Source organism: Pipistrellus hanaki, assembly GCF_964339955.1.
Source record: "Pipistrellus hanaki genome assembly, chromosome: 8".
NCBI lineage: Eukaryota > Metazoa > Chordata > Mammalia > Chiroptera > Vespertilionidae > Pipistrellus > Pipistrellus hanaki.
The window spans coordinates 6,671,298-6,683,401 of record NC_140510.1 but is presented as its reverse complement, the minus strand read 5'-3'; the positions used below and the strand labels follow the sequence as shown (position 1 = coordinate 6,683,401).

The following is a 12,104-nucleotide window of genomic DNA, read 5'->3' as shown; positions in this document are numbered from 1 at the left end:
TTAAAATGGAGAGGACGCACTCATTTTCATGATTATTTAATTACTAGGAGCCCAGCACACAATTCAAAATCGCTCAGCGCCATCCACCCTGAAGTCTTCCATCTGGCCCTGCCTTGCTCCCCGGGCCCCGTAGCAGCTGTGGCCACTGCCGGCCGGCCCTGCCTCCGTCTCAAGCCCTTGAAGCAGCTTGGCATATAGGGATGATGCTCTAACCAACTGAGCTAAGTGGTCAGGGCAACTTTTTAAAATTAAAAAATCTAAAATATTTAAATTTTATAATCTATAATAATAAAAGCATACATAATATGCTAATTAGACCAGGAATCCTTCCAGACAACCTTCCAGACAAAGCTGGGGCTGTGAGGGAAGCCCACGTCCCAGTGCCAGAAGTTGGGGTAAGGAAGGCCTACTCTTTCATGAATTTCATGCATCAGACATTTAGTAAAAATATAATAAATATTTATACTGCATCTCTTTTTAAAAAAAAAAAGACTCTTAAAATAAAACCACGTAAAAAGTATTCCCCTTATGCACTTTTAAATATAGATACCTAAACCGATTCCATCAAAATTGACAATTGTAAGCACACTTGTAGAGGTTTGATATTGTCAGGTGACTAATGACAAATATTTAGTATTAAGTAGGAAGATTAAAATATAAGCTAAAATCATATTTCATTTTAATTATAATATTTTAGTATATGATAACAGTCCAATCCAAAATGTTGAATGACTATACTACATAAATTCACCTTTTAATATTAATATTGACTTTGAGTTCTATTTCTAATGCTCAAAATTTTACAATTATCTAAATAATGTGACTCCGCAGATAACTTAGAGAAAATATGATTTTACTTACAGCTTGACAGATAACTGATGTAATGGCAGCCTCAGTCTACATCTTTAATTATTTCCTATACATATAAAAAGGAGTATTTCATAGCTACGTTTTGTTTTCTAGAAACAATGTTTTAAATTGTTGATATTAGTTATTTTCCTAATAGATTATCAAAAGCTGGCATTTGTATATATAAAAGCCTAAGTGACCAGCTGACGAGCTGGTAGCTATGACACACACTCATGACACAGGGGCAGTTGCTCCATGCAGGAGTAGATACCACAGGCATGTAAACATTGAACAGACTGATGAATCTCAGAGGAGAGGGGAGAGGGGGAAGGGTGAGAAGAGATTAACCAAAGATCTTATATGCACACTAGAGGCCCACACTGGTGGTATTGGCCAACACTGGCCCTCTTGCAATCCGGGACCCCTTGGGGGAGGTCAGAGAGCCTGTTTACCCTGATCTCTGCAGGCCAGGCCAAGAGACCCCACTGGTGCATGACTCCATGCACAAAACCTCTAGTTAATAATTAAAAAAAAATAATCAGATAAGAAAACTCCTTGATGCTATCCTCAGCAAAATATCAACCATTTAATCCATCTAGAATTAAATAAGAAAATGATCTGATATGCTGGTTTTGAATGATCAAACTCTGATTAAAAGTTCCTATTCCCCATTTTTGCATTATTTCTTATTTTCTTAAGTGTGTAATGTCTTTTATTCTCTCTAATCAGATGCGCCACAAACATTCTATCTAAAAGCAATCTGAAATCCAGTCATGGAATCATTAGTGTAATTAAGTCAATACTACATTGCCTCAGGATATATACTTGAAGTGAAAAAATAATGAATAAAAAGCAGACTACCAAGTCGAGGATGCATTTGACTAGGAAGAGAGTATGGGGAGAAAGCAAATAACTCTTTTATTATTTTTCTCATTAAATTCATTTAACAGTTATTGCATGAAAGACCTACTCTGAGGAGTCCCAGATTGGAGAGGGTACAGGCTGGGCTGAGAGAGCCCCCCTCTCCCATGCACTAATTTTGTGCACCGTGCTTATAGTATATAATAAAAACCTAATATGCTATGGGTCTGGTTGGCCATTCAGCTGTTCAACTAATCAAAGTGCAATATGCTAATGATATGCTAAGGCCATTCAATTGCTCACTAAGATATGCACTGACCACCAGGTCGAATGGTTGACCAGTCTCTATGATGTGCACTAATCACCAGGGAGCAGAAGCTCCATCCAGTAGGTTAGCTTGCTGCTGGGGTCTGGCTGATCAGGACTGAGCGAGATAGGCTGGACACACCCTGGAATACTCCTGCAGTCCCCTCCAAGCTGGCCAACTTCCTGCGTCCCTTCCTGGCCACAATCATGCATCAGTGGGGTCCCTCAGCCTGGCCAGTGCCCTCTTGCAATCTGGGACCTCTAAAAGAATGTTGGAGAGCCGGTTTTGGCCCGATCCCAAAGGCCAGACCAAGAGATCCTCACTGGCGCACACATTCGTGCACTGGGCCTCTAATATATATATATATTAAAAAGAGCTTTTGTGATAAAACAGCAAAGCCCTTAACCCTTTGGATATATCCAGCAACATCCTCCTAATTGTACTGTCTCATTAAATCTCATGTGAAGAGACTGAAGGGCCTTTATGGAAGTCAAGGTTCCTGATTCTGGATTAGACCTGAGTTTTCCAATGATAAATATGGAAGGCAAATGTATAGAAAGAAAACTGTTGGAGGCTAATAAGCACTTCTAACCACTATTTGATAGCCAGGATAAAAGTAATCCAAGCAAAACGTTTAAACCCGCTACCAGAATTCAAACCTTATATCATGTTTTAAGCCATATCACTTCATACAAAAGGGAAGGAAGAGCAAAAGGCAAATAACTAAGGTACTGAAATTCAAATAAATTTGTCTGTATATTCTTATAAGTAAATAAAAGGACGTTCGGCTATTAAGAGAGCTTCACGTTAGTACTACTGCGAGGTTTGGGTGAGAAAACTCCCTATTTGGCCCATCCCCAAGTGGCACACTTTGGAACATGTACCTGGGCCTTCCAATTTGTCACTCCAAACACCATCTTTATCCCCGAACAGCATCCTTTCTATCCCTGGATAACCTCCTTCTGTATCTCTGTACAATCCTCTGTGTTCCTCCGCTATCATCCCTCATATTCAGCTGCAATCACTCTTTGTATCCGTGTGGAACCATCCTCTGTATCCCTGCACTATCATCCTCTGTATCCCTCGTTCATCTACAATCCTCCATTGAATCTCTAGATGGATGTCTGATTTTCTATTTCCCACACAGTCTGAAACTTGCCTGTACTATCTCTAGGCTGAATCTATCAACCGCTTTCTTTCCTACTCCAAGCAGTCCATCACTCTGAAGGGGCTGTATCAGAAATCACCCAATATGGAGAATCACTATAGATTGAATCACTAAATTGAACAGAAGTTCTTTTGCAATCATCGATTATGAAATTGTTATTTGTTACAAGTTTTCTTAATGTTTTTTCTTCCTGTTTAATTCTTTGGCTGGGATATAAACCCCTGGAAAAGTGACTCCATGGTACACTGATTTAGATATCTAGCTAGCTTTTCTTTTTAGGGAAAAATGTGTGTTTTTGGTGTTCATTGGGCGACATTTTTTTCTCTCTCTTTATCCATCTCCATCCTATGAGCTGCCACACTTTCACCCTCACAACACATTCATTTTCCTTATTTACTTGGGTGTCATTAAAATATATGCCTTGGCTGGTTTGGCTCAGTGGATAAAGCATTGATTTGCAGACTGAGGAGTCCTGGGTTTGATTTCAGTCAAGGGCATATGCCTGGGTTGTGGGCTCAATCCCCAGTGGGGGTTGTGTAACAGGCAGCCAATTAATGAGTCTCTCTCAGCATTGATGTTTCTACCTCTCTCTCCCTCCCTTCCTCTCTGAAATCAATAAAAAATATATTTAAAAAATTAAAAATACGTTTGGCAGCAAGTTTTTTTATTCAGTTATGGCAGTTTATTAAACCAGAATAAAGTATTATCAATTACCAGAGACTTGGAAGACTGGTGTGGCTCCCTGAACAGCCTGACAGACAAAACGAAACACACAGGCTGCCACGTCCTGACTTGAGAAGCCTGAGAGAGGGCTCCCTGGCATCCTTACTGGCCATGGCTCCTCTGATGCTGTCAGCAAGAGGCCCTTGAATTCAGCTAGAACTCGTCTCTACCCTTTCAATCATGTGACCTTACCCAAGCCACTTATCTCAGAGCCTCTGTGTCCTTTTCTGGGGAAAAAATAAACTCAAGAATTTGGGGGATTATTATATGAGAAATGAGATATATTATATTAAGTAATAAGAATAATTCAGAATATGACAGGTAACATTTTTAAAAGACAACATTATTTAGGAGTTGTAATATATTAAACTGCTATCTATTATATGGTATAGTAGCCCAAATCAGTTTTCTGATTAACTTTACCTAAAGCAAGAATTTGAAAAAATTTATAAGATAAATATATTTGATGTTTCTTAGGATCTTGCAGAATGCCAGTGATATTTATAGGTACATGAAAAAATGTTTGAAAAAATGGAAATAAATGGAAAGCCACCTTGTCCACATGTTATCCAGGAATGAGGTTGAAAAATGTTAAGGAACATGGTTAACTGTTTCACAATTGTATTAGGTTTTGTACTTCCCTTTATGGTCTGAATAACAGAGTTGAATAGAATAAAAAAATAAATGCATTTCCAGAAGCCTCTGCCATGTTTCACATCTGAATGTCTCATTGTTATTTCATTGCTTTTTCACATACGAGGAGCTTCATGTTTTGGATTCAACTTTCTTTCCTGCCTTCATTTTTTTTCTTTTTAAAATTAATTTATTTATTGATTAAGGTATCACAAATTTGTCCTCAACCTCCCATTTCAATCCCCCACTCTCCCCTCATGCCCCCACCCCCTATTGCCCTTGACCACTGGTTGGGTTCATTTCTTTTAAGTTCCCCAAATGAAAAGTGGAGAAAACAAACAAACAAACAAACAACACTTCAATTTACTTGTGTTTGGAGCAAGTAGTACTTTTCATATTATTTCATGTTTCCCTGTCTGCATACATGGAGGTTCCATCAACCTGTACTAAACTAACTTTAGCTAACTCTGGTCCTTCAAAATCTAACTAACCACTTGTCTATGAAACCTAGTTATCCCAGCCCATATCCACCCCAGGTATGAGCACAACTGTGCTTCTTTTTAGTACCGAATCCATCACACTGTTCCATTTATTGCTGTTACTAGCTTTTTATTTTCTACTTTTCCACACTCTCCTCAAGGGCAGAGATGATCATGTGCCTGCTTTCTCTGTGCAGAGAACTGCTTGGCTGGCACAGAGCAGGAACTCAGCAAACATGTGGTAAATGTCAAAGAGAGCAGTGCACACAATTGCTCTGTAACAAATTATTTCGTGGAATCGTTTATCACAAACTATGTCTTGTCCAAGGACAATGAATGTAAACCAGAGGAGTTAAATCAGAATCTCAGCCTCTGTCCCCTCATGACAATGATAGAAGAAACTTCCGGATCTCAACTAGATTTTTCCCTGAAATGTACAGCATGTCCCCATGAGGGGAGTTTAGATCATTTTTTACTTTACAAAGTTTAGATCACTTATCTGGATCCTTGGTAGGTTGGTTGTTGACCAAAACTTACACCTAAAATTAAATGGTGATTCTCCCCCAGAGATCTTTCCACAGAAAGTAGCAGATGATGGGGCTGTTTCCTTGGCTCTATAAAACATGGAAAGAGTTATGACATATGCCGTAACCGCAATATTGTAGAGGCATTGATAGGCCCAGAGTTTAGGGAAAAGACATTTTGAAGAGTTATGAGCAAAGCCTAGATGATGAAGTTAAGTAAACAGGTAAGGGGTCCAAAGGGTATTAAATTAGTGAGCAAGTCCAAGGAGGGCCTGAAACCCGAGTATAAGAGATGATCAGCTGAAAGTTCTGGAGAAGAGAGTGTGGAGGCATTTCCAAAAGATGGTCTAATCTTCCACTTTCAAGTGATGTGGTATCATTTTCCAACACTGCCTCCCAGTGCTCAGGAAATTAAGCTCAGCCCTGGTCAGTTGGTCCCATGGAAGGGAAGGCACAAAGGCAGCACAGAAGGACTAACTCTTAGAAAAAGGCTATGCCATAGGAAATGAAACAGTGAGCAAAGATCAAGAATTCAAACAAAAACAGAGGGACAGTTGAAGGTAATTAGAGCACTTCTCCTTCTCAATAATTCCTCATATTCTATTTCCCATATCAACTTCTCTGATTATACAAAATGAAGTAAAGCTATTTATATTCAAGATTGCAAATCTGTACTTTTCTAATGTTATCCATGCTTAATGGTAATTAAATAATAAGAAATGAGTGAATTAAAGCTTCTGGTTACAGAGGGTTTTAAACCTGTTTTCCTGACAACACATCCATCCCACCCTTTCACAGATAGCTCTCAAGCTTGGAGATGCAATTTATAGTACTTTCTCCCCAAATGTCTCCTAAACCCGTCTATTCAGCTGGCTATGCCTGAGTCATACTGTGCAGGAGTGAGTCTTGAGTGATAAAGTATTAGCAGAGTCACCAGTTGATTTGCAGGAATCCATGCTGCTGTGATAGAAGCCACTGCAGGGGGAAGGAGGGCCCAAATGAGATTGCCCATCCTCCCTGCAGTCAGCTTCACCTGAATTAACCCTATCAGGATTCCAGGTTTGGAGAAGCACACAGGCCCCTGGGCTCAGGCCTGGCAGCCTGCAGCATTCTGAAGAGGCGGTTCATCTAGCAGGACCTGATGGGACCAAATGTTTGCTCTCTCCTTGAAGAACTGAGGTTTTGATTCAATCTTAAATTTCATTTAAAACAGTGCTTAACAGTGAAGGAAAAGTATTTATATTTTCACTGGATTGAAAGCAGCTTGACATGGCAATAGCTAATTATATTGAGCAGCATTTGATGAAACAAGTGAAATTTAAAGGTAAACCCAAAAAGTGCTTTAAATTCAGTCAAAACAAAAATGAATTCAGAAGTGTTCTGTGCGTTTTTTCATAATTAGCGCATTGAAAAATAGACAGTTCATCTGAAGAACAAAGTAAAAGTAGATGTTATGGACCTGTTATAAACTAAAACTAACCTGTATCTGGCAAAGGTAACTTGTACAATAGGAGAGACTCTGACCTCAGCTAGCCATACCTAAGTTGCAAATTCTGCATCTGACCCTTAATAGTGTGTGTGTGTGTGTGTGTGTGTGTGTGTGTGTGTGAGTGTGTGACTTTGAGAGCATTATTTAACTTCTCTGCAATGCACATTCCTCTACCTTAGGATGCAAAGTGAAAAAATTATAAGGAATTAATATGTTGTTGAGGGATTAAATAGATGCTCAATAAATATCAACTTCCTTTGCTTATTTGTATTGGCAGTAATAGACTTAGCTGGTAACTAAGGTAGTGGGCAAAAGGAGAAGAAAAACAGTCTATGTGATTACAATCCATATCATCTTTCAACCTCCCTCCAAAAATATTATAGAAACTCTGACTAAATCACAAAACTAAATATTACATTTCATTATTTTTTAAAAACAAAATGGCCAGAATATAAAGAAGAGATGATAGAACAATGTGCTTTTCACAAATCTCAGCGATAGCCTTACAAGCACTAGAACTGGCAATTTTCACAGTTAAAAACTATCACAATCATTAGGAAGCCAAGTGTATATTGAATTTCTCATCTATGTCCTTTTCTCCTGGGGAAAATGTTAGGTGTGAATGGCTGTACTTTCCCCACACCTGCAGAAAGGCCACGATCCCATTACCATTCGTCCTTGTCAGCATCACAGTTGCAAAAGTGTCGAATGTCCAGGCAGATCTCATCCAGGCCACAGTCACACTGCTGCACTCCGGGAGGAGCACCTCCCCAGTAAGGGTGCCTTTCCTTCGACCGGCCCGTCCACCAGGTGAAGGGGACTCCATCTGAAACACAAGTATTTCAAAACTCAGGGAGCAAGCCAGAAATAACCCAGCAGGTGTCACAACACAGATAAACATGTTATAAAGAATGTGCATATCCTCTTCTTTCTTTCTTTCTTTCTTCCTTCCTTCCTTCCTTCCTTCCTTCCTTCCTTCCTTCCTTCCTTCCTCTCTCTCTCTCTCTCTCTCTCTCTCTCTCTCTCTCTCTCTATATATATATATATATATATATATATATATATATATATGTATATGTGTGTGTGTGTGTGTGATCTTCACATATATATAAGATAGATATATATATCCATATACATTTGTAGATATAGCCAATACAGAAAACATCTACAGACTGTTAGATGTTTATAGTAGAAAGGGTTAGGTCCTAGGAGCAGCACGCCTCAGAGAGAGGAGGGGGCGCTGGGCCATGGGAGGATCTGTTCCTTCCGAAGACAGACAGGGAACCCAGGCTGGCCTCCATAGCCCAGAGCACCGGAGCCTCTAGCCATAGCCCATGTGACAGTCAGCATGGAAAGTGGCAGGGCTGCTGGTGGCAGCAGAGTCTAGAAATGGTAGATAGGAGAAAAAGTTGTGGTTTGCTGTTTTTCTTTTTTCTCTCTAAACCCAGAACCTAGGAGTTTGCATTTGCAGCTACTCACCTGAGGTTTTGGTGCAGGGAGGAAGACACAGACTTGAGGTGCCTAAAGAGAGTCTAGGGTAGGAAGCATTGCAGGGAGAGATGGAAAAGCAATAGCAAAAAGTCCTGCATTTGGTCATTTGTATGTGCCCAAATCAAAACAGCCATTTTTCCTGAGAGGAGCTGACCATTCCCAATAGCCACAGGGCAGGAAAAGAAAAACCCATCCTAGGTGATACTATGGAAGGGCTCTTAAGGGTGTGTCCAGACATCTTGCTCAGTTTGGATGGTTTGGCCAAACCCCAGCATCTGCCCCCTGGTGGTCAGTGCATATCATAGAGAGCAGTTGAGCAGCCTTAGCATATCATTAGCATATTATACTTTGATTGGTTGAACGGTCAACTGGCCGACTGGGCACTTAGCTTATTAGCCTTTTATTATAAAGGACTAGAGGCCTAGTGCACAAAATTTGTGCACTGGTGTGTGTGTTCCTCAGCCCAGCCTGCACCCTCTCCAATCTGGGACCCCTCAAGTGATGCCTGACTGCCCATGTGGGGACGTAATTAATGATGAAAAAACTTGCAGCCTTTCCGCAAAATACATATATGTGGATTTAAGTGACAAGAGGTAACTAAGACAATTTCAAGTGGTAGATAATTTCCTATATTCTCTAAAGTAAAAATATATCTATACACAATAATAATATCACAGCAGAATTTAATGTCAGCATTGTTCACTAGAACCTTAGAGATCTCCTCACTCCAGGATCCAAGGAGATAACCACAGCATGTCTGGTTTTATTGCAGACAACTTGCAAATTGAGAGGCAAAACATATGCCCTGTAACTGGAATTCATTTTAAATGTTTACTTTCTTTTTATGTCCATCTACTAGGACCTGAATTATTCCTCAAGTTTTAAAATGGCTAAACAAATTAATTTTGTGGACAAACAAATCAAAACAGAAAATTGTGCAGAATCATAATTTAACACACTTGGAATAGCAGACCTCACGGAGTGTGTGTATTCAGGTTTGTGGATAGTGACTGTTACCAGAGAACTCCATGGGCCATTTCAGCAGAGCTAGGCTCTCCTTCCTAACCAGTGCAGTGAGGAAGTCAGAAGCTCTGCACCCTTCTCCAGCCCTGGGCTCTGCACAGAGACCTCTGGGTGTGTTTCCCTCCACTTAGCTCCCCAGCCTATGACTATTCTAATTATCCTCAAGAAGATAATGCAACATAAACATGGAACAGAGTTCTCAAAGCTGTGGCAAAGAATACTGCATATTCTAGACCAGTGGTCTGCAAACTCATTAGTCAACAGAGCCAAATATCAACAGTACAACGATTGAAATTTCTTTTGAGAGCCAAAATTTTTAAACTTAAACTTCTTCTAATGCTAATTCTTCAAACCAGACTCTCCCAGGCTGTGGTATTTTGTGGAAGAGCCACACTCAAGGGACCAAAGAGCCTCATGTGGGTCTAGACTATCTTATAAGGGGATTTTGAGTTTGGGGAGGAAGTGTGTGTGTGTGTGTGTGTGTGTGTGTGTGTGTGTGTGTGTGTATAAAGAGAGAGAGAGGGAGAAAGAGAGAGAGAGAGAGGTGAAGGAGAAACAGGAACAATATGCTCTTTCTCACTTTTGACCTCAGAAATTTGAGTCTATATTAACTCTTATATGAAGAGTTTTAGAAAATAATATAAACATCACAGTGGTCAAATCTAGGAGTGTTGCTAATGAGTGAACAAGCACACCATTTTGTTCTCCTCCAGTGTGAAATTTACATGATAGGTATAGTGAAACAGTTCAAGGATAGAGAAACCACAGTGTCATATAGAACACCTAACAATAAGCCCAAACTGTCTATGCTTAATTCAAGTTATAATTTCCCTAATGTAAGAAAATTTAGGAGACATCATAAAGCAGGCTAGCTATACAGTTTTATGGCTTAATCACTACAAGATGTGAAACAGAATTCAAATTAGAAATCCCTCTATAACCTTGCAATATTCAAAGACTGATAACCTGAGAAACAGGAAGTGCAATGGCTTCCCAGAGATAACTATAGCTACAGTCTCTTCCCATTGCTATAAACATCACATGCATAATTCCAAACAAAACCAGACTGGAGCTGGAAAGGTCTGTAAATTAGTTAGAGATGGTGCCACTATGCTGAAATTTTGATGTCATTAATTTTCTTTATTTTATTTAAAAGTTTAGCCGAAACTGGTTTGGGTCAGTGGATAGAGCATCGACCTGCAGACTGAAGGGTCCTGGGTTCGATTCTGGTCAAGGGCATGTACATTGGTTGTGGGCACATCCCTGGTGAGGAGTGTGCAAGAAGCAGCTGGTCGATGTTTCTCTCTCTTCAATGTTTCTAGCTTTCTATCCCTCTCCCTTCCTCTCTGTAAAAATCAATAAATATATATATATATATTTTAAAAGTTTATTAGATGTGTGATCATAGCCTTAGATTCTGGTAAACTCAATAAGCCAACAAAAGTTGTTGTTTTTTTTGCCACTTCAAAAATGTCTAGACTAATCCAAAATTATATAGTATAGTGGTTAATGGCAATAGCAAATATCCCTGCCCCATTGGTGTTGGATGTGATCTTACTATTGCTTTGCCTCTTGGAATGAGGACAGAGATGATAGGATGTAAGCTCAAAGTTTAGACAGCAGGGGCATGCGTGTTTCCACTTGGTCCCAGGGAACTTCTCTGACAGACCAGGGAACGTGTCCCATATACCCTCAGCTTCTCCTGCCTGGGCCTCAGCGTGTCTCATGAGCAAGTGCTTCCCTTCTGATCAGCAATGTGAGCACAAGAATCAGAAGTATAGGCAGTTTGGGCCTATCCTTAGGTGTTCTATATGACACTGTGGTTTTTCTCTCCTTGAACTGTTTTACTGTATCTATCAGGTGAATATCACACTGGAGGAGAACTTAGGGTCACGATGGTGTGCTTATTTACTCATTAGAAACACTAGACTTGAACACTGTAATATTTATATTCTTTTCAGCCCTTGCAATTGGTTTATATGCATATGCACTATAGCAGTATTATCAAGCACCTGCTTGAAAGAATGAGATTTCTGCACAGACCAAAGATTTCCCGCTTCATTGACTGAAGTTAAGCATTGGGGGACTAAAACAACAGCAGAGAAAGACACCATAGAAGTTAGAAGGCCAAAGGAATATAGGTAATTGCTGCAAACTGTCTCATTGCAGGATCAAAATATAAACCATCAAACACTGGTTAGTAAAGAAGATTCTGGCTGCTAAAGGAAACATTTTATATATACTCTTTCTACCTAAATAGAATATCTTTCTAAGGAAATATTTAATCAGAAAGGAAAACCACCTCATCCATATCAGAAATAAAGGTAGATGTTCATCATAGTAATCTTGGTCTCATTGTGTCTGGTCAGGATCATTAAACAAAAACATAAGTGTGATTAAGAGCTCATAAATGACATTAGAAGTTAACATTTTATAATGTTTTTATAATATTATCTTCTCCCTGCTTGTTTAATTAAAATGAGCCCATAAAGGGGGGAGGGCAGAAAAGATTAATGATACATCTTTCAAACCAAATGATAAAAGTCACTTTGCTGGG

At 39.6% G+C, this 12,104-nt stretch overlaps 1 protein-coding gene across 1 annotated transcript in view; it reads right to left on the bottom strand.

Annotated features, from left to right (window-relative positions):
• CNTNAP5 (contactin associated protein family member 5) overlaps nt 1-12,104 on the bottom strand; it is a 777,193-nt gene that overhangs the window by 145,088 nt on the left and 620,001 nt on the right. The window contains exon 14 of the mRNA XM_084892213.1: nt 7,703-7,859. Within this exon, the coding sequence (XP_084748339.1) occupies nt 7,703-7,859 (157 nt within the window). The remainder of the gene's footprint in view (nt 1-7,702; nt 7,860-12,104) is intronic.